The sequence below is a fragment of the Entelurus aequoreus genome, linkage group LG21 (genome assembly GCF_033978785.1).
Source record: "Entelurus aequoreus isolate RoL-2023_Sb linkage group LG21, RoL_Eaeq_v1.1, whole genome shotgun sequence".
In the NCBI taxonomy this organism is placed as follows: Eukaryota; Metazoa; Chordata; class Actinopteri; order Syngnathiformes; family Syngnathidae; genus Entelurus; species Entelurus aequoreus.
In genome coordinates, this window is record NC_084751.1 from 37,264,240 (window position 1) to 37,287,843 (window position 23,604).

General features: G+C 37.2%; 1 protein-coding gene and 3 non-coding genes across 4 annotated transcripts in view; all 4 read left to right on the forward strand.

Moving 5' to 3' along the window:
- The first annotated feature begins 687 nt into the window (after nucleotides 1–687).
- trnat-agu (transfer RNA threonine (anticodon AGU)) lies at nucleotides 688–761 on the forward strand. Its single transcript has one exon. It is a non-coding gene; the product is annotated as a tRNA-Thr (tRNA).
- A 241-nt stretch (nucleotides 762–1,002) lies between these two features.
- Nucleotides 1,003–1,076, forward strand: trnat-agu (transfer RNA threonine (anticodon AGU)). Its single transcript has one exon. It is a non-coding gene; the product is annotated as a tRNA-Thr (tRNA).
- Nucleotides 1,077–1,625: 549 nt separating this feature from the next.
- On the forward strand, nucleotides 1,626–1,699 carry trnat-agu (transfer RNA threonine (anticodon AGU)). The gene has a single exon. It is a non-coding gene; the product is annotated as a tRNA-Thr (tRNA).
- Nucleotides 1,700–7,173: 5,474 nt separating this feature from the next.
- Nucleotides 7,174–23,604, forward strand: part of sh3bp2 (SH3-domain binding protein 2) — a 63,868-nt gene continuing 47,437 nt past the window's right edge. Inside the window, 3 exon segments of the mRNA XM_062031612.1 lie at nucleotides 7,174–7,559; nucleotides 7,661–7,750; nucleotides 12,800–12,967. Of these exon segments, the coding sequence (XP_061887596.1) occupies nucleotides 12,870–12,967 (98 nt within the window). The 5' untranslated portion in view covers nucleotides 7,174–7,559; nucleotides 7,661–7,750; nucleotides 12,800–12,869.

Genomic DNA, 23,604 nt, shown 5'->3' on the forward strand with positions numbered 1-23,604 from the left:
ATTGGTATATAAAAATTCAGTGTATAATAATTTAGTGTGTGTATAATAATTCAGTGTAAAATAATCCAGTGTATAAAAATAATGTGTAAAAAAAATCAGTATATAAAAATTCAGTGTATAATAATTTAGTGTGTATAATAATTCAGTGTAAAAAAATCCAGTATATAAAAATTCAGTGTAAAAAAAATAAATCGGTTTATATAAAAATTCAGTGTAAAAAACATTGTGTTTTAAAAAAAATCAGTGGATAGAAAAAAAGTGTTTTAAAATTCAGTGCATAAAACTTCAGTGTATAATAATTTGGTGTGTGTATAATAATTCAGTGTAAAATAATCCAGTGTAGAAAAATAATGTGTAAAAAAAAATCAGTATATAAAAATTCAGTGTATAATAATTTAGTGTATGTATAATAATTCAGTGTATAAAAATTATGTGTAAAAAAAATCAGTACATAAAAATTCAGTGTATAATAATCAATTAATCAATCAAAGTTTATTTATATAGCCCTGAATCACAAGTGTCTCAAAGGGCTGCACGAGCCACAACGAAATTAAACATTCCATGTGTGCAACTTATTTGGGTGTTACATTGAACATATCCCTCACAGATACAGAGGATCTGTCTGCAGGCACACTCCACACACTCTGAACATTGACACGGCAGAACAGTTTTGGTAATGTTGTAAGTGGCGCTGTGGCTTAGATGGCTAAAGTGCCTGTCTAGTAAACAGGAGATCCTGGGTTCAAATCCCAGCAGTGCCTTTTAGGGCTGCGCAAAGACAAATTCCGCTGCAAACTTTTACAGATTTCATTGTCAATCAGATCTGCACATTTTTACAGATTTGATTGTCAATCTCAGGTGGTGCTGAGATTTAGTTGGTTAAAGTGCCTGTCTAGTATACAGGAGATTCTTGGTTCGAATCCCAGTGGTTCAATTTGAGGTGAAAGTAGCTCAGTGCGTGGACATTTTAGAATTAATCTATTCAACGGAAGTCTTGCTAGCGGTGCTGTGGCTTAGTTGGTTAAAGCGCCTGTCTAGTAAACAGGAGATCCTGGGTTCGAATCCCAGCAGTGCCTTTTAGGGCAGCACAAACACTGCATGCAAAGACAAATTCCACTGTCTACTAATCAAACGAACTAATGACATTTGGAGATGGTTGCTTTCGAAAAGCTGTGAATATGCTTAAATAACACTTCTGCTGCTACATTGCACATTTTTACAGATTTGATTGTCAATCAAATCTGCACATTTTTACAGATTTGATTGACAAACTCAGGTGGCGCTGTGGCTTAGTTGGTTAAAGCGCCTGATCACAGATATTCTTGTCCAACTGCAGGCTCAGGCCAACCACTCTGAACATTGACACAGGAGTACAGTTTCAGTAGTTGCACAAGTGGTGCTGAGGCTTAGTTGGTTAAAGCACCTGCCGAGTAAACAGGAGTTCCTGGGTCCAAAACCCAGCATTGCCTTTTGGGTAGCACTAATTGGTATGCAAGGACAAGTTCCACTCTACCGATCAAACTTATGAAAACATATTAAATGTGGCTTTGGAATATCTGTGAGTCTGCATAAATGCAACTTATTCGAGTGTTCCAATGCAATTGTCCAGGTATGCTATAAAACATGGTGCTGTGGCTTAGTTGGCTAGAGCGCCTGTCTAGTAAACAGGAGATCCTGGGTTCGAATCCCAGCAGTGCCTTGTAGGGCAGCACAAACTCTGTATGCAAAAACAAATTACCCTGTCTACCAATCGATCTAATGAAATAGTAATTTAGTGTGTGTATAATAATTCAGTGTAAAAAATATCCAATATATAAAATGTATGTGTAAAAAAGAAATCAGTATATAAGAATTCAGTGTACAATAATTTAGTGTGTGTATAATAATTCAGTGTAAAAAAAAATCCAGTGTATAAAAATTATGTGTAAAAAAAAAAAAATCAGTATATAAAAATCTCAGTGTAAAACATTGTTTAAAAAAAATCAGTGTATAATAATTAAGTGTGTGTATAATAATTCAGTGTAAAAAAATCCAGTGTATAAAAATAATGTGTAAAAAAGAATCAGTATATAAAAATTCAGTGTATAATAATTTAGTGTGTGTATAATACTTCAGTGCAAAAGAAATCCAGTGTATAAAAAATTATGTGTAAAAAAAAAATCAGTATATAAAAATTCAGTGTAAAAAAAATTGTGTTCTAAAAAATCAGTGTATAAAAATGTCAAGGTTTTAAAATTCAGTGCATAAAAATTCAGTGTATAATAATTTAGTGTGTGTATAATAATTCAGTGTAAAAAAAAATATCTGGTGTATAAAAATATGTGTAAAAAAGAAATCAGCATATAAAATTATGTGTAAAAAAGAAATCAGCATATAAAAATATGTGTGAAAAAGAAATCAGGATTTAAAAATTCAGTGTAAAAAACGTTGTTTTAAAAAAATCAGTGTTTAAAAATAGTGTTTTAAAATTCAGTGCATAAAAATTCAGTGTATAATAGTTTCGTGTGTGTGTGTTTAATAATTCAGTGTAAAAAATATCCAATGTATAAAATTTATGTGTAAAAAAGAAATCAGTATATAAAAATTCAGTGTATAATAATTTAGTGTGTGTATAATAATTCAGTGTAAAAAAAATCCAGCGTATAAAAAATCCAGTGTATAAAAATTGTGTAAAAAAAAAAAAAATCAGAATATAAAAATCTCAGTGTAAAACATTGTTTTAAAAAATCAGTGTATAAAAAAATCAGTGTATAATAATTTAGTGTGTGTCTAATAATTCAGTGTAAAAAAATCCAGTGTATAAAAATGTGTAAAAAAGAAATCAGCATATAAAATTATGTGTAAAAAAGAAATCAGCATATAAAAATATGTGTAAAAAAGAAATCAGGATTTAAAAATTCAGTGTAAAAAACATTGTGTTTTAAAAAATCAGTGTTTTAAAATATAGTGTTTTAAAATTCAGTGCATAAAAATTCAGTGTATAATAATTTCGTGTGTGTGTGTTTAATAATTCAGTGTAAAAAAATATCCGGTGTATAAAAATATGTGTGAAAAAGAAATCCGCATATAAAAATTCAGTGTAAAAAACATTGTGTTTTAAAAAATCAGTGTATAAAAAAAAAATCAGTGTTTTAAAATTCAGTGCATAAACATTTTGTGTATAATAATTTAGTGTAAAAAAAATCCAGTGTATAAAAATTAAGTGTAAAAAATATTCAGAGCTGAAAAATTCAGTGTCGAAAAATGTGCTGCTTCCAAAAGCAATACTCACTTCCGGCAAGACTGAATCAATCAATCCTGTTTCAGAACCCGCCAATTAGGTGTCAATTTTGAAGTCACGTGACATTGGTATTGCAAAACAGCATACAAAAGCAGTTAACTTTATATACTTATGGAGTTAGAGGAGTTGTACTGGACTGGTTAACCAGCTATTTACAACAACGACAGCAATATGTTGAGATTGATGATTATAGGTCAGAATGTATGAATATTGAATGTGGTATTCCACAAGGTTCGATTTTAGGACCCAAACTTTTTATTTTATATATAAATGATATGAGTGAGGTTTCGAAAATGTTACAGTACGTATTATTCGCAGACGATACAAAGACTTGAAAATCTTAGCTGATAATATTGAAGAGGAAATGGTTAAACTAAAATTGTGGTTTGATGTAAATAAATTATTTTTTTAAATTTGGAAAAAACTAAATGTATGGTTTTCAGTAATAAAAGAAAGGTAGAAGTTATTTTATCCATAAAATAATGTGAAAACTGAGAAGGTGTCTGAAATCAGATTTCTTGGGGTCATCCTAGATGAAACATTGACATGTAAAGCTTATATATTGCATGTAAAAAATAAGGTATCTAAAAGCGCATTTATTTTGAACAAGGTTGAATACAGTTACCCGTATAATACAATGAGAATGTTGTATTGCTCAATTATTCTACCTTATTTCAATTATTGTGCAGAAATATGGGGAAATAAATACCACAGCAACATTATGCCTTTATTTCTTTTACAGAAAAGAGTAACGTTAGAATAATTGTGTGTAAGTTATCACACAACTCTTATGCTTAAAGGCCGTTGCTATAGTTATTATCAATTGTGCTGAAGTTGTACTTTTCTATCTGTGCAAAGCGAGTCGTCTCGTATCAGTGTCTGTGTCCAGAATCGGCCTGCTGACTGCCAAGGGCGAACATCGAGTGCCGTGACGCAGACAGAGCAGAGACAGGGCGATATCACGAATGTCAGCACATTTGCATTTCATTAATAGTCATATATTGTGTCTAACTGGGGCTGCTGAGATTACCCCCCTTTCCTTCAGCAGCAGCTTCAGTGATATAACCAGGGACCTCCCAAATAAATAGAGGAGCACGTGGGCCGGATTTTAGAGCGTAGTTTGGATCTGTAACTAGAGTACAGCCCAATAACGTGTCTCCTCATTGAGCAAAATGTAACTCTGTCTCTGCATGATTCCTTGCTTCTTGTCTGTTTAATAGATGTCATCAGTGTTTGAACCTGACAAGTAATTCGTATTATTTTTAAAGTAGGATATATAGACCACACAAATCCACTCTTCATTAGGCCAGGATTATTAAAACTCAAAGACATTGTAGAATTGCATACTCTATTAGTGATGTTCAAAGCTAGAAATAAAGTTCTTCCGAAGGACTTACAAAAGATATTTGTGTTCACGTCTGAAGGCCGTGTGACTTTAAACATCCAAACTTGAAACAGATATGCTTGTCTGTTGCTGGTGTGAAAGCATGGAATTCTCTAAAGACATTGTTGCGTCAGACCAGTTCGTCCTCCAAGGGAATCTAAATTACTGGTCAATCCCAAATTCTTTCGATGACATATATGCTGAGTAAGAAGGACCATCAAGACAGAATTGTAATATTTTCTAGTTTATTCCAAAGCTTTGGGAGATTAACTTAATTAATACATTCTTATCGGCTGCTCTAGTTGATCTGGCATTCAAACGGAAAGAGACTACTTCTTGAATCCGCAAACAGCCCCCACCCTCTCCAGAAAGGAATACAGGCTCATTGTTCTACTACAGATAAGATATAAGGGAGTACTCCAACTCTTATATTCCAAGTCTTCAAGGTAACACACACAGTTTACTTGCCGACATAAAATGAAGAAATAGAAAGAGTACAAATGGAAAAACACTAGCTGATTCAAACATGACTATGAATAAAGAAATAACTCTTAAACATATACGTACAGTATATGCATTCTCCACAAAAGACTTAAAAAGTGGCACGAATATTTTTAAAAGAGGAACAAAAAGAGACAACTGGAATTATATCAAACTGATTTTTGATTTTGATTGGGCTTGTCATTGTGAAATTCCTTAAAGGGAAAATTAAAAAGTATGTTGGAGTTTGGGTGTTGGTGGAGGGAACAGTGATAAAGTAATCTAAAATAATTTGTGTTAAAAATAAGGGGGGCAGCTAAATCTAAGAATATTATTCTTCCATCTGCTCCTTTCTGATCATGGAAATGTATAAGAAACGAAAAAAACAATGAAAGTGTGAACAGTAGGTAGCTTGTATATATGCATTTTCATGAAAGGAATAAAAATAAATCCATCCAACCATTTTCTACAGATGACTGTGATACACAATGTGACCAGCAGGTGGTACTGGATAAATGATGTTCAGGTAAACGCAACAAAGAAGACGAGCTATAGATGTTTGCATAGATATCTTATAAGTAGACCAGCATCGAGCGCTACTGCCTGCTGGCGCTGACGAGACGCGGGGCCGCCATCTTGGAGTGGTGATCCGCTCCACTCAGTGCAATTCATTTGGCGGGAGCAATGAACTGTCAGCGCATTTAATTCGTAATACCTCACTGAATACCACTGATTTTTTTTTGTCATACGTGTAGGTATGATAAAGGACACATGTTTTGGTGTGCTTTATTATTCATAATTTGCTATAAGTGACCAGACGTCCGAGATCAAAACTGGGAATATAATCCCAGAGAGGGGGGGAAAAAACGGTCAGCTATTTTTAAGTTCAAGAAACAATATGATTAGGTGATATATACATGCGTATATCCTACATAAACAATGTATGAATACATTAGATATCTATATCTTAGGGCCTTTTCCTGTTTATCACATATTTTGTCCCACACATTTCACGAACGCGGGCTACACAAAATTGGGTTGGAAAGCTAGACTAAATTTAGACTTGTATAATACTGTATAGCCACTGTCCAACTGATTGTCTTTTACCCCTGTTGGCTTTAACAATCTTTATCTTCATCATTTATTTCAACTTTATGTTAATCAAGTATGACATTTTTAAATTTCATTAATTTCATTGACAAGCAAATATAATATGGTCATACTCTTGTTTGCTAGCGGCTACGATTTCAGTACTATTGAAGATCTCCGCTCCTTCTCAACACTGTGGTAATATTATTTTCACAAAATACAACCAATTATGACCGAAAGGACAAGATCACGGGTACAAGCGGCCGAAATGAGTTTCCTCCGCCGGGTGGCAGGGCTCTCCCTTAGAGATAGGGTGAGAAGCTCTGCCATCCGGGGGGAGCTCAAAGTAAAGCCGCTGCTCCTCCACATCGAGAGGAGCCAGATGAGGTGGTTCGGGCATCTGGTCAGGATGCCACCCGAACGCCTCCCTAGGGAGGTGTTTAGGGCACGTCCGACCGGTAGGAGGCCACGGGGAAGACCCAGGACACGTTGGGAAGACTATGTCTCCCGGATGGCCTGGGAACGCCTCGGGATCCCCCGGGAGGAGCTGGACGAAGTGGCTGGGGAGAGGGAAGTCTGGGCTTCCCTGCTTAAGCTGCTGCCCCCGCGACCCGACCTCGGATAAGCGGAAGAAGATGGATGGATGGATGGACAACCAATTATGTTAATGTTAAATCTTACTTGTGAAAAGTAATCCCCCGATTCCTATTTTCAACAGTCCGCTCATTTGAGCAGGGAAAACGCTGAACACCAGCCCGGAATCTTAGTTTTCTACCTGTCAACTGTCAGTTTAGGCTGCTCGCCGGCTCCTCATCACCACTTCAAGATGGCGGCCGAATTTCTCGCGTCACAGCAGCCAATGCTACTTATAAGATGCCTATGGATGTTTGGATGCCTTTATGGCGGGAAGAATAAATGGTTGAGCGTAAGTTTGGTCATTAATAGATGGACAACACACTACGGTGACCATAGGAACAGTGATATTATATCGAATAAGTGCAAGTTTTTTTTTATCCTTTTGCCTTTTGATTATATTTCGAGTTCCCCCTATGGGTAGTGACATTTTTGACTCCGCTCTCAGTAGATATGCAGGTGTACCTAATATTGTGACCGGTGACACATAAAGGCTTAAAACAACCTACTACTGGAATAAAAACAATATTGCTAAAAATACCTTATGAACTTGACTTTGGCTATACAATGTGACGGTCCACTTGTGTGGGTGTTTATGACATAATTGCTGACCAGATGTTGGGCGGGAGTGTTCTCCGAAAGGAGGAAGTAGAGTGGGCTCTGAAACGGGCAGCTCAAAGCTGCCAAACTACAGTAAGTAGCACACTCTTGGTATTAAGGTATTCCTTGGAAACATATTGCTTTCTGTCGGTGTACTTGTTTGAACTAAGAAATATTTCTTAATGTGGCCGAAGTCGTTGTCAAAACTGGACCAGAAGTCGGCAGGAATAAGAGCTGCAATGACGTATAAACACAACGTGGAGCTGCACGACTGACGCTAGCAGGTGAATTCCCTTTTTTTTTTAACTTCTACTTCAATACTTCTTGCTTGTATGCCAAATATAGCGAGTCAAAATCCATCTTTGATCCTATACATACTTCTTCATACCTCAAAGTTGTGTCCGAAATCTGGTGTAAATAAGTCTTAGACTTCCTTTTTATTGTCATTCATATTTGAACTTTACAGTACAGATAAGAACGAAATTTCGTTGCCTTAGCTCATGGTAGTGCAGGATAAAAAATCAATAAGGTGCATATATAAATAAATAGATTACTGTACAGATAAATATATTGCACTTTTGCATATGCATCCACGTTTATGTATGTATGTATGTTAAATTGTCTTTAAAATCCAGCGAGTTCATCCATTTTTGGGGGGAATTGAGGGTATTATTATTAGGGATGTCCGACAATGTTTTTTTTGCCGATATTCCGATATTGTCCAACTCTTAATTACCGATACCGATATATACAGTCGTGGAATTAACACATTATCATGCCTAATTTTGTTGTGATGCCCCGCTGGATGCATTAAACCAGGGGTGCTCACACTTTTTCTGCAGGCGAGCTACTTTTCAATTGATCAAGTCGTGGGGATCTACCTCATTCATATATATTATTTATATTTACTTATTTATGAAATATATGTTTTGTTAACAAGTTAAAGGTGTTTAATGATAATGCAAGCATGTTTAACACATATAGTTAATATTGTTAATAAATTAAAGGTGTTTAATGATAACACAAGAATGTTTAATACATATAGTTAATATTGTTAACATGTTAAAGGTGTTTAAAGATAATGCAAGCATGTTTAACACATATACTTAATATTGTTAACAAGTTAGAGGTGTTTAATGATAATACAAGCATGTTTAACACATATACTTAATATTGTTAACAAGTTAAATGTGTTTAATGATAATACAAGCATGTTTAACACATATAGTTAATATTATTAACATGTTAAAGGTGTTTAAAGATAATACAAGCATGTTTAACACATATAGTTAATATTGTTAACAAGTTAAAGGTCTTTAATGATAATACAAGCATGTTTAACACAAATAGATTCCTTTCTTTCATGAAGACAAGAATATAAGTTGGTGTATTACCTGATTCTGATGACTTGCTTTGATTGGAATCAGACAGTGGTGCTGATAACGTCTGTATTCTCAAATGGAGGAGAAAGAAAGACCTCCTTTCTGTCCAATACCACATGAAAGTGGTTGTTTTTTGTCATCTTATTTGTCCAGCTTCCATACTCCTTTGCATACACTTTACAAGAAATACATTGGCGGCAAACTCCGTAGCTTGCTAGCTTGTGCACGCCAGCTTTCTGAGACTCTTAGCGCAGGCAGGATGAAGCAGAGCTTTTATTGTGAAGGCAGGAACTGTGCAGTCGGTCTTTGGAGTTTTGACGACAGGTACGGCGCCAGAGTCTGTTGAAATAAAAAGTGTTTCTCGCCTTCCTGTCTGTAATTTTTTCTTAATAATGAGCTGGCAGCAGCCAGCGTCATCTCAGAAGACCCTCGGGTGCCGTGAATGTCAATCAAGTGACGAAAGTGACGTCATAGTGAAGATTTATGATCGCTCATTTTTAGGACTATTTTTTTAATGCCTGGCTAGCGAACGACTGACACAACCGCCGCGATCGACCGGTAGATCGCGATCGACGTAATGAGCACCCCTGCATTAAACAATGTAACAAGGTTTTCCAAAATAAATCAACATTAGTTATGGAAAAAAATGCCAACATGGCACTGCCATATTTTTTATTGAAGTCACAAAGTGCATTATTTTTTTTAACATGCCTCAAAACAGCAGCTTGGAATGTGGGACATGCTCTCCCTGAAATAATCCTGATACCCACTACAATTATGGGAAACGCTGTTAACTTTGACTTTCACAAAGTGCTTTTTTTTTTTTTTAAACATGCCTCAAAACAACATCTACAAAAACAATGAAGGCACACAGCTTCAGTCCAAAGTATACTATAAACTGGGCTCAATCTGCTCTGTTTTTAGCGTATTAGTATGAGTAACAAAAATGTGCTAATAAAAAACAAGAAAGGCACAAAAAAAAAAAAACTGCTTCAGTCTAGACTCGTAGATAACACAGCCATCCTTTAAAGTGCATGAACATTAATAAAACTGCTTCAGTCTAGACTAGTAGAAAACACAGCCATCCTTTAAAGTGCATGGGGGAAAAAGGCACAAAACATAAATAAAACAGCTTCACTCAGTCCAGACTATTAGTCTATTTGTGCAACAGATGAAGCTCAAAGAGTGGGCTAATTCTTTTTCTCCTTGTCATCACGTGTGAGAGGTAGATTTTTCTGAATGAAAACAAGCATCTGCAAGGGGTTCTGGGTATTTGTTCTGTTGTGTTTATGTTGTGTTACTGTGCGGATGTTCTCCCGGAATGTGTTTGCAATTCTTGTTTGGTGTGGGTTCACAGTGTGGCGCATATTTTTAACAGTGTTAAAGTTGTTTATACGGACACCCTCAGTGTGACCTGTATGGCTGTTGATCAAGTGTGCCTTGCATTCACTAAAGTGTGTGCAGTCATGTGACTGGGCCGCACGCTGTTTGTATGGAGGAAAAGCGGACGTGACGACAGGTTGGAGAGGACGCCAAAGGCAGTGCCTTTAAAGCACGCCCCCAATATTGTTGTCCGGGTGGAAATCAGGAGAATGGTTGCCCCAGGAGATTTTCGGGAGGGGCACTGAAATTCGGGAGTCTCCCGGGAAAATCGGGAGGGTTGGCAAGTATGGTTTATGGATGTTTGTTATATTGTCTTTATATTCCAGCAAGTTAATCCATTTTTGGGGGGAATTGAGGGGATTATTATGATGCGTTCAAGAGTCTTACGGCCTGAGGGAAGAAGCTGTTACAGAACCTGGAGGTTCTGCTACGGAGGCTGCGGAACCTCTTTCTAGAGTCCAGCAGGGAAAACAGTCCTTGGTGGGGGTGGGAGGAGTCTCTGCAGATTTTCTGAGCCCTGGTCAGGCAGCGGCTTTTTGCGATCTCCTGGATAGGAGGAAGAGGAGTCCTGATGATCTTTTCCGCCATCCTCACCACTCTCTGCAGAGACTTCCAGTCTGAGGCATTACAGGCTCCAGTCCAGACAGATGCTGTAGGTCAGCAGGCTCTCTATAGTGCCTCTCTAGAATGTGCTGAGAATGGGGGGAGGGAGCTGTGCTCTTTTCATCCGACGCAAAAAGTGCATGCGCTGCTGAGCTCTTTTTACAAGAGCTCCGGTGTGTAGGGACCAGGTCATATTGTCGGTTATCTGCACCCCCAGGAACTTGGTGCTGCTTACCATCTCCACTGCTGTGCCGTTGATGAAGAGTGTCATTGCAATTAGTCAACAATAGCAGGGCACAAGTCATTGTTGTTGCTACTGTATGTGATATCATGCATATCAAAGGCATATGTGTGGAGATACTGTAGATATAATGTTCTACTTTGCACACAACCTATAATGTGCACTTAAAATAGTGTGTGCAAATGGTTTAGATCAGGGGTGTCAAACGTACGGCCCGCAGGCCGGATCAGGCCCGTGAAAAGGTTTTATCCGGCCCGCGTGATGAGTTTGCCAAGTATTAAAATGAGCTGCTTTTTTTTTTTAACGAAAGAAACTGCTGTTCGAAATGTGTCGATTGGATGTCACAATAGCAATTCTATTAGGCAAGCAAGCGGTTTATGCCAAGCAAGAGGTATACAGTAAAGGGTGACTGTGGCTCCTCCTCCTCCCCGACCCACATGAAACTTAAAACCTGACGTTTTACATCTTCCGCGTCGAACACGTCGTCATTTGGCGCCATTGTTGCCCCAAAATGTCTGTCAAACACGAGAAAAGTGAACTTAACCCTTTTGAATAGTTTTTACCTCCGTTTCTTACGGTTTGTTGAGTTTGCCCTAAATTGATACGTGGACATGACAAAGTAGGTATTTGATCCCAAGAAGAGTTTACATGTTGTTTTTTGTTCAATCCCAGAAAGACTGTGACTTACATTTTAATCCTGGCTTTGTAGATGCACTGAGACAAAGTCTAAGCTCGGTGTGTTTTTGAAGCTGCACCAATTTCCTCAGAATTTTCAACAAACTTGAAGTGTTTTGTCATGAGGACTATTTGTGATTTGTACGTTTTCAGAATGTGCTTGTTCTATTTTTGGCCAAAGTAAAACAAAGACAACAACCTGGATTTGTCTTTATTTTTAAGTTATCAAAGATAGATAAATAGATAGATAGTATCATGCCATTATTTTACCATTCCGGCCCACTTGGGAATAGATTTTCCTCCATGCGGCCCCTGAGCTAAAATTACTTTGACACCCCTGGTTTAGGTACATCCCTGAAAGTACCAGTAGAGTGGGAAAACAAGTTGCCTCTATATTGAAGCTATTATCATATATATGTGATTTATGACACCAAAAGACTCCCAAAGTGTGCAAATTAGTGTTGTCCCGATACTAATATCGAAAAGTATATATATGTATACTTTTAGATATTTTTCTAAATAAAGGGGACCACAAAAATGTCATTGGTGTTTTGTTTTTTTTACCCTTGGCGTTCATATTTCGCTGTGTTTGTTGCATTTTTCTTGCGTTTCGCTTGATTGTAAAATATGTCAATCGAGAGGGGGTGTGATGTTCATATGTTGTCAATATTCAGTGTTTTATCGTTCATAGTTAATATTGTAAATCCCACATTCTTTATTTTCATATACATTCTAGGTGTCTCAGTCAGTAAAAAAAATTAAAATTCCATTCCGCTTTTCAAGGCGGTCTGTCATAACGTTTTTAGCATTCAATCAGACATTATTGTGAGTTTTTGTATTAGTGTTCCTGAAAATCAGATATACTGGCCCCCAGACAATTTTTTTCCCCTAAATTTGGCCCCCCCTGTCAAAATACTTGCCCAAGCCTGATATAAAGTCAACTAGTTTTTCCACTCTACTGGTACTATAACTATGTTGGATCTAGAAATAATCTTATTCTCAGCATAATTGTGTATGTCCAAATTTAATGTAAACTGCATCCTTCACAGTGTGCTTTTGAAGAGGCTGACGCAAAGGGCTGTCCGAATTCTATCAGGCTCCTTCAAATGCGGCCCACAAATGTGTCCTTCTCTACTGGATCGCAGTATGCATTCGGACCATCCTTCACCTCCTGCGAGAGTAATATTTCAACATCGACGTGCAAAACAGGGAGAAGCGTAAGTTTTGTTTTTGGTTTTTTTCCCTACTTCTTTGTCTTTTGTCGTGGCTTTCAAAGGTGTCGCCAAACGCGTCCTTCAGAAGTAGCAGACCCTGAATTTGAGCGCCCTGTGACTGACTCGTAACCAGTCCAGCGTGTAGTATGGGAAAGGCACCCTCTCTCAGCAACCCTGAACATAAGTGGGAGAAAATGAATAGATGGATAGTAGTGTTGTCCCGATACCAATATTTTGGTACCGGTACCAAAATGTATTTCGATACTTTTCGGTACTTTTCTAAATAAAGGGGACCACAAAAAATGTAATTATCGGCTTAATTTGAACTAAAAATCTTACAGTACATTAAACATATGTTTCTTATTGCAATTTTCGCCTTAAATAAATATTTTATTAGTAAATAAGCAAACAAAAGCTCCTAATTTAGCTGCTGACATATGCAGTAACATATTGTCATTTATCATTCTATTATTTTGTCAAAATTATTAAGGACAAGTGGTAGAAAATGAATTATTAATCTACTTGTTCATTTACTGTTAATATCTGCTTACTTTCTCTTTTAACATGTTCTATCTACACTTCTGTTAAAATGTAATAATCACTTATTCTTCTGTTGTTTGGATGCTTTACATTAGTTTTGGATGATACCACCAATTTAGGTATCAATCCAATACCAAGTCGTTACATGATCATACATTGGTCATATTCAAAGTCCTCATGTGTCCAGGGACATATTTCCTGAGATTATAATATAATATACATTTTTAAAAAACGAAAAAAGATTTTGTGATGCTAAACAATATCGATGTAATCATAGTAGTATCGACTAGATACGCTCCTGCACTTGGTATCATTACAGGTGTTGATCCACCAATGGCGTTTCACCAATGACCGGTACGTTTTAGAGGCGGTATAATACTGAATATGATTCATTATTATCGCGGTACTATACCAATACCAGTATACCATACAATCCTAGTCACACTGGCAATATGAAATTATGATTCGTATCGAATTGTTGTTCAAATGAATCGTTACACCACTATTAATTACGCAATTTATTTTGGCTGTACATGCTTTTTTACCTTATCTGCGGATGGTTACTTGAACGGCGGCATGGGTTTTTATACTATATCACTGCTCCCCTCACCTCTCAGGGGGTGATCAAGGGTGATGGGTCAAATGCAGAGAATAATTTTGCCACACCTCGTGTGTGTGTGACAATCATTGGTACTTTAACTTTTAACTTTAACTTTATATCAGGTCAATGCATACGCAACTGCAGAGTTGAGACTCATACTCTCGTGTTTATTGACAAATTTCACTTCAAAATGCACCCTGAATGGACTTTAGATACAACTGATACCATTTTTTGTTAATAAATGACATACATTAAAGCAGGGGTGTCCAAAGTGGGGTCCGGGGGCCATTTGCGGCCCCCGGACCCCACTTTCTGGAAATGCTATTGCAAAAATTTAAAAAAACATTTAAAAAAAGGGGAATGAGGTGAAATCTAACTAGAAAAAGTTGCAATGTTGACACAAAGCTGCCATGCAGGCTTTTTTTTTCTTTCTTTTGTCTATCTTTCTTTTTTTGCCATTGCTCCAAAAAAAAAAAAAATCAATGTTATAATGAATTATTGACCTATTCAAGGCTCCAATTATTTCAAATATTTCACTTTAAAATGTTTTATGTGGGAAATATTGCATATATTGTGTGGTTGCCATACAAAAACATCAACATTTTATTTGACAAAAGAGCATAAAACAAACAAAATAATAGTTCAGAAGTAAAATGGACAGATATATCTGAAGTTGAGCTTATAACTTAAGTGTTGAAAGTAAAAAAAAAACGAATAAAAATGTATCACTTTCTGAGTTGGATCCCAAATATATTTAATGGGATTTTATTTATCTTTTCACTGTGATTACTCAAAAATAATAATGAATTAAAATCAATGGTGTCCTGCATTATTGATCTTTTTAAGGCTCTAATTACTTCACATCAAACATTGCTTTCTGAATGTTTTGGGCAGTGGGGGAAATACTGCATATTTCAGTTTTATTATAAAAAACTAAGTTGTCCTTGACAGAAAATGCATACAATCTTTTTGGTTTTTTAAACTTTATATCAACCTGAAGTTGATATACTGTAGAGATTTACTGTAAGCATTTAATAAATAAATAAATAATAATTTGAATTGTTTTTAACATTTTAATGACTTAGAACCTTTATGGTCCCCGGGAGCCCTAAAGGTAAAAAACAAACAAAATCCATATATTTTGTTATGGTTTGAAAATGAAAAATATCAAAATGGCCCCCGCATGCTTTAATTTTTCCGTGTGCGGCCCTCAGTGGAAAAAGTTTGGACACCCCTGCATTAAAGGAAAACTTTTAAAAAAAAAATTCCTGTATGACATTCTGACAACACAATAGCATTTGTGTTCAAATATTGGGATGTTTTTTAAATTAATGTAAATTATGCACACAAGCAATAACCTATGATTAATCGTGATTGGTCCAAATTTAAAAGTGTGATTAATCTGATTCCAAAAATGTATCATTTGACAGCATTAATCTTTTGCTTTTGAATCAAGGATGTTACATAACATGCAGAGGCTTTTGTTCACAGCCATTTTACTAGGCGTTGTTATCCTGTGAAAATGGGCATTGATTGGCCAGATTGCTGTAATCATACCAACAGTTATAATTCGCATACTGGTTTCGTAAAGCATAAGACAAATTAAGAGACAAGTTAAGAGTTATTTGTTTGGATATGTGTCAAAGCAGTGTAAGTAAGCACAACAAGTCCTTATAGTTACAGTATATATGGATAAAGTGTCAGCAGGAAGATTGTATTCTGTAAACAGGATGATGTGTAAGTGTCAACCCTAAAACCAAATCAAAACTACAGTGTAAGCTCACAGGAGGAGGAAGGCCATGGTTACCTTTTGAACCTTTGAAATCACATTGAAAGGCCTCAAAATGTGGTAAGTCTTATTCAGGAATTACACAAAATTTTGTGCATTCAATCTGCAGAAACGTCAACCAGAGTTCTTCTGAACAAAGTAGTTACTCATATGTTTATCTCAATCCACCTTCTATGTTGATTCAAAGAATGTTTCACTTGATTCAACGCGTCTCAATAACAAAGACGAGAGACTACCACTTTCGGTGTCCTCGCATGTCCTCAGCCATGCAGACATGTAATCACAGTGTTGGTTTACTCTGATATTTTTAGATTGCAGTAGAAACTGACTTAGGGTACTTGGCTTGTGCTGTAGTGCATATCTCCTACAGTCGCCTGCATGATTGGGTTATTCCTTATCTTTAAAGGCCTACTGAAACCAACTACTACCGACCACGCAGTCTGATAGTTTATATATCAATGATGAAATCTTAACATTATAACACATGCCAATACGGCTGGGTTAACTTATAAAGTGACATTTTAAATTTGCCGCTAAACTTCCGGTTCGAAACGCCTCTGAGGATGACGTATGCGCGTGACGTAGCCCGGGGAACACGGGTATGCCTTCCACATTGAAGCCAATACGAAAAAGCTCCGTTTTCATTTCATAATTCCACAGTATTCTGGACATCTGTGTTCGTGAATCTGTTGCAATTATGTTCATTGCATTATGGAGAAAGAAGCTGAGCAAGCAAAGAAGAAAGTTGTCGGTGCGAAACGGACGTATTTTTCGAATGAAGTCAGCAACAACAGTACACAGCCGGCGCGTCTTTGTTTACATTCCCGAAAGATGCAGTCAAGATGGAAGAACTCGGATAACAGAGACTCTAACCAGGAGGACTTTTGACTTCGATACACAGACGCCTGTAGAGAACTGGGACAAAACAGACTCTTACCAGGATTACTTTGATTTGGATGACAAAGACGCAGACGTGCTACCGTGAGTATGCAGCTTTGGCTTCTAAACATTTGATCGCTTGACCGTATGTGCGCAACTTTTTTTTTGCGTATGTACGTAACTTTTTTAAAATATATAAGCTTTATGAACCTTGGGTTAGGTGAACGGTCTTTTGGGCTGAGTGATTGTGTGTGTTGATCAGGTGTTTGAATTGTATTGGCGTGTTCTATGGAGCTAGGAGCTAGCATAGGAGCTAGGAGTTAGCATAACAAAGACGTAGGTGTTTTTATGCAGGATTAATTTGTGTCATATTAAATATAAGCCTGGTTGTGTTGTGGCTAATAGAGTAAATATATGTCTTGTGTTTATTTACTGTTTTAGTCATTCCCAGCTGAATACCAGGTACCGTGAGTATGCAGCCTTGGCTGCTAAACATTTGATAGCTTGACCGTATGTGCGCGTCACGTACGTAACTTTTTAAAAATATATAAGCTTTATGAACCTTGGGTTAGGTGAACGGTCTTTTGGGCTGAGTGATTGTGTGTGTTGATCAGGTGTTTGAATTGTATTGGCGCGTTCTATGGAGCTAGGAGCTAGCAGAGGAGCTAGGAGCTAGCATAACAAACACGTAGGTGTTTTTATGCAGGATTAATTTGTGGCATATTAAATATAAGCCTGGTTGTGTTGTGGCTAATAGAGTATATATATGTCTTGTGTTTATTTACTGTTGTAGTCATTCCCAGCTGAATATCAGGTCACCCCCGGCTCTCACAGCATCTTCCCTATCTGAATAGCTTCCACTCCCCACTAGTCCTTCACTTGCACTTTACTCATCCACAAATCTTTCATCCTCGCTCAAACTAATGGGGAAATTGTCGCTTTCTCGGTCCGAATCTCTCTCACTTCATGCGGCCATCATTGTAAACAATAGGGAACTTTGCGTATATGTTCAATTGACTACGTCACGCTACTTCCGGTAGGGGCAAGCCTTTTTTTATCAGATACCAAAAGTTGCGATCTTTATCGTCGTTGTTCTATACTAAATCCTTTCAGCAAAAATATGGCAATATCGCAAAATGATCAAGTATGACACATAGAATAGATCTGCTATCCCCGTTTAAATAAAAAAAATTCATTTCAGTAGGCCTTTAACGACGTGTTGCACTTTGAACAGTTCCTTACTTTATCAGTAGCACTTTATTAATGAGAATGTTCTAAATAGGTTGGGCCAATGTAGTTGGAGGAATAATACAGTAATTAGCAGGCATAAGCTTGAATGTTGTCTGTCTATCTGTGTTGGCCCTGCGATGAGGTGGCGACTCGTCCAGGGTGTACCCCGCTTTCCGCCCGAGTGCAGCTGAGATAGGCTGCAGCACCCCCCGCGACCCCGAAAGGGACAAGCGGTAGAAAATGGATGCATGGAAGCTTCAAAAAAAAAACAGATTGTGCGTAATTTATAAAAAAAATAAAAACTTTGATTTTTACATGCAGCAAACAATGCCAACTACATAAATACGTTGTCACGCAGTTGCTTTTAGCTGCGGGCATTACACTACAGGCATTTCTCAATCTTTCTTGTCTCTCGTTTTCACAGAGACATAAAACAAGCGCACCTTCTTACATACGTCACATACTGTTGCGCGTGCAACGTCATACGCTCTCGCGGAGCAGAGAGGTAGCGGCATGGTAACGTTAGCTGGGGTGCGAGCGGTGCAAGTGGTAATACGAGAGAGAGAAGGTGTGAATCTGGTGACAAATGAAGGAAGAAGAATTAATTCCCAAGAAAAACAGCACGGGGTCCATCGTCTGGCGGTGGTTTGGCTTCAAGCGGGAAGATGTTGAACAGACAACCGTAATATGTAAAGTATGCGGCAAAAGCGTTGCTACAAAAAGTATCAGCACTACTAATTTGTAGCATCATTTCAAGTCACTAGCTAAAGAATGAAGAGTGCTGACAGATGAAACAAAAAATTAGCTGTTTGGCCACAATACCCAGCAATATATTTGGAGGAGAAAATGTGAGAATTTTTAATCCCAGGAACACCATCCTACTGTTAAGCATGGTGGTGGTAGTATTATGCTCTGGGCCTGTTTTGTTGCCAATGGAACTGGTGCTTTACAGAGAGTAAATGGGACAATGAAAACGGAGGGTTACCTCCAAATTTTTCAGGACAACCTAAAATCATTAGCCCGGAGTTTGGGTCTGTGGCGCAGTTGGGTGTTCCAACAGGACAATGACCCCAAGCACACGTCAAAAGTGGTAAAGAAAGGCTAAATCAGGCTAGAATTAAGGTTTTAGAATAGTCCATGTCAGAAAACTAACGAATTTAGCTGAACTGCACCAATTTTGTCAAGAGGAGTGGTCAAAAATTAAGCAGAAGCTTGTGGATTGCTACCAAAAGCGCCTTATTGCAGTGAAACTTGCCAAGGGACATGTAACCAAATATTAACATTGCTGTATGTATACTTTTGACCCAGCAGATTTGGTCACATTTTCAGTAGACCCATAATAAATTAATAAAAGAACCAAACTTCATGAATGTTTTTTGTGACCAACAAGTATGTGCTCCAATCACTCTATCACAAAAAAATAAGAGTTGTAGAAATGATTGGAAACTCAAGACAGCCATGACATTATGTTCTTTACAAGTGTATGTAAACTTTTGACCACGACTGTAGTTGTTCAAAAATTTCTGTTTTAGCAGGGAGGCTTTGCTTTCATGCAAGGCCGCTGTTGCTTCTGATCGTGGACAGTGGTTGAGGAAGTGCAATAATTTAGTGTGTAATGAAGTACAAAGAGAGTGTGAGACTTTTAAGTCACAATGAATGCTGACAGTTTGACTGTGTGGGAAATGAACATGAGGTAAGTTGGCCTACAATTGTGTTATTGCAATAATAGTTTAAATAAGTATCACAGAGCAGGTTGTTCGATCAGGGAAGGTAACATGTCCACTACTGTACACAATAGAGTCTTGGGGAACCTTTATGGAATTTATTCATAGACATGACAATTGTTTTTTCAGCCACAAAGGACGAAGAGGAAAGTCCCTCCTCTCACTGTTTCTTACATCCTTTGTGTCCGAGCATGAAAAGCATGTTTCTGTAAAGGTCTGGGTGGTTACTGGAAGCCAATAACACAGCGACTAAGATAAGGCAGAAAGGAAACGCTTCAGGCGGCCAACCAATCATGAGATGCACCACCCCTACAGGAAACCACTTGCAGAGTTTGAAGACTTTAGTCCCACTTAGCAGACTTCAAGGAAGACCAGACTTTTCTGTTTGACTTAATTTTGGCTCTGATATTCCGCGTCTTGCAACAATCTTCAATCCAATCCTTTAAACATTCCTGTACTTTTACCAAAAACTCATCGTGCAATTCGAATATACATCCCACATTACAAGCTACGCAGGGCAAAAAGCATGCCATACTGTGCTCCGCTGCCATCGGCATGTATGCTCCATCCGTGAAGAAGAAGAAGTCTATCGCGCAGAGCTCCAAGCCGAGTGCCAGGATGTGTTTTCTTGACCAGAGAGATGACACGTAAGTGATTCTGATATATATGTTGTTGAAGAGTTTGGATTTCAGTTCAGTTTCAGTTTATTTCGAACATGCATACGATACAATGTAATGCTTCACACAATTCCAGTTGTTTCATTACTGCACGTCCGAAAAGGAGTAGGAAGAAGCAGAGCTTATTTACTCCTACCCTTTTTCATACCATATACATTTTATCCAAGTCCCTTGTTCTCTGTAACAGAACAGTGAACAAATAAATAATAAATAAATAATATAGCATAGTAAGCATACAAATATTAAATACATAAATAATCTTTGTCTGAATAAAAAGGAGAAAAAGGGTTCAAGATGTTCATCATAATTCTTGTTCTGTGTACTTTGTGAACACTTGTAGTTTGAACCGTCTTTTAAACTGAATCATATCGGTGCTTTGTTTGATTTATTTGGTTAATCCGTTCCATAATTTAATTCCACATACTGATATGCTAAAGGTTTTAAGTGTTGTACGAGCATACAAATGTTTTAAATTTGATTTTCCTCTAAGGTTATATTTCTCCTTTTTGTTGAGAAGAATTGTTGTACATTCTTGGGTAGCAGGTTATAGTTTGCTTTGTACATAGTTTTAGCTGTTTGCAAATGCACCAAATCGTTGAATTTCAATAATTGTGATTTAATAAATAAAGGGTTTGTATGTTCTCTGTATCCATCCATCCATTTTCTACCGCTTATTCCCTTTGGGGTTATTATTCTAACTGATCTTTTTGTAACACAGTTAGTGAATGAAGCGCACATTTGTAGTTGTTTATTTCTACACAATAATTCCGATATGCTAACACGAGTTAGCAGTAGAGAATATGAAGTGATTTTTGGTCTAGAACATGTTTTGCTTTATTCATTAATGATGTGTTTCTTGCTACTTTATGTTGTAAATTCTTTCCATGAGATTTCCAATTCATTTTATCATTATTACAGCCAAAAATGGGTTTTCTTTTCCCCTTTCAATATTTACTCCGTCTATTTGTATATGTGTTTGACTTTCTCCTCTACTGTTATCAAATAGCATTATTTTAGTCTTACTGAGATTCAAAGATAGTCTTGTTTTTGTCAAACCATCTTTTTAATTTGTTAATGTCTTATGTTATTATTTGTATTATCTTTTGTGTGTTGTCTCCTGAACAAAATGCTGTTGTATCGTCTGCAAATAATACTAACTTTAAGTCCTTTGTAAATTTACAAATGTCATTCATATAGAGATTTAATAATTTTGGTCCGAGTATTGATCATTGAGGTACTCCACAAGATATTTTTAGCTTTAAGATTTGGAATCGGTTTTAGGGAAACACGTGGAATGTCCATCAATTTACTGCTTATCCTGTTCAGAGTTACTGGAAGCTGAAACATATCCCAGCTGACTTTGGGTGACAGTGGGTACACGTTAGAGTCAATGCCAAGGCACATACATAGACAGGCTATCCACACAGAACAATGACAAAATGATCTTAGCTAAATTAATGAGTTTGTTTTTATCCGTTTTATGTTATTTTGTGATTGAGGGTTTTTTGTGTCTGAAGTGTGGGATTTATTCCAGATTCTATTTGTTTTGCAAACCTCACCTCAAATGTATTGGTTTATCAAGAATATTTTTTAGCCAAGCAATTTTAGACTATTATTGTCATGCATACTGTAGCAAGATATGATACTTTAACTTTGTTTTGTTTTGAGCATTATGCGGTGGCTTTTTTTTGCCAAATTTCTCCCCAGCCCCTAAAAGATGGACTGCCATAATTCCATAACAACTCGACAAATATCACTATATCGGCCGACATTTTGGTGTACATCTCAAGTCCTGAGTTCATCAAAGGATTAACTTTGAGATCGATCAGCTTTTTCTTTGGCTTTTTGTACACAATTTGGAATATACAGTCGTGGTCAAAAGTTTACATACACTTGTAAAGAACATAATGTCATGGCTGTCTTGAGTTTCCAATAATTTCTACAATTCTTATTTTTTCGTGATAGAGTGATTGGAGCACATATTTGTTTGTCACAAAAAAAAGGACAATGACCCCAAAACACACGTCAAAAGTGGTAAAGGAATGGCTAAAAACCAGAAAACCAACACATTCATTTACCATGAGCTAATGCAACAAAATGTTGTTCTTATCTGTACTGTAAAGTTCAAATTTGAATGACAATAAAAAGGAAGTCTAAGTCTATACTGTATATAGAAGACCTAAGTCAAGTATTGAAGTCTTTGAGGACTGGTTTAAGGCAACTTTCCCTGCCAAAATAATCTTCTGACTTTAACATTGACCTTTTAAACTCCAATAAGCAAAAGACAATCGATGACTTCATAGATACTATGTATATCGTATAACATAAGTTCATATCCTAAAACAGGGTCGGCAACCCATCGATTGCGATCGACCAGTCGATATTTGGGACTCTACCAGTCGATCGCAAAATTATTAGAAAAAAATAAATAAAATATGACATCAGTGACACCTCCACCTGGAGAGTGACCAACAGACCCGCCAACAGGCACACATTTTAAGCCCTGAACACACCTGCACACATCTCTTCAGCCTCACATCCCGTCGCTCTCAACACTGAGGCCACACCCCCCGAGCACGGCTGCACACTACACCCGCTTGTCTCGCAAACGCGCGTTGCATGACGTGCACAAAAATCATCGAGCTGCAACAATGCATTAAGGCTGACTATTGCAATGCATCGGACATTTTTTAGCATCCAACATCAAACAACTCTTACATCAACCAAGGCCATCATCGCTTGCCTAAAAAGACAAATACTAGAGTCCGTGAACATTGCTCCAAAGTATGGATTCTGTGTTGAATTATTGTGAATACAAAAACAAACATTGACATGCGCAAAGAGGGTCTGACACAAGACAACCATGTGACTCGCATCCCATATGTGACCATAAAATGGACAAACATTCTACAGTACTAAGACTATAGTTGCCATAAACAGTTAGCTTCTACAATAGGGGTGCCCAAAGTGCGGCACTGGGGCCATCTGTGCAGGCCAGTGACTCGTTTGTTATAGTTGGCACAGGGGTAGATCTTGCTTTGGTTCATGGTTTAGACCAAGAATCTTGGGCTCAAAAACTTTGGTGACCACTGTCCAAAAATTACTGTGAGGGGGAGATGCACATATAATCATTTAGCCATCGCAATGTGATTTACCAAGACTGAAACTTTTCTGTGGCTGCTGTTTTGAATCTAAAGTTA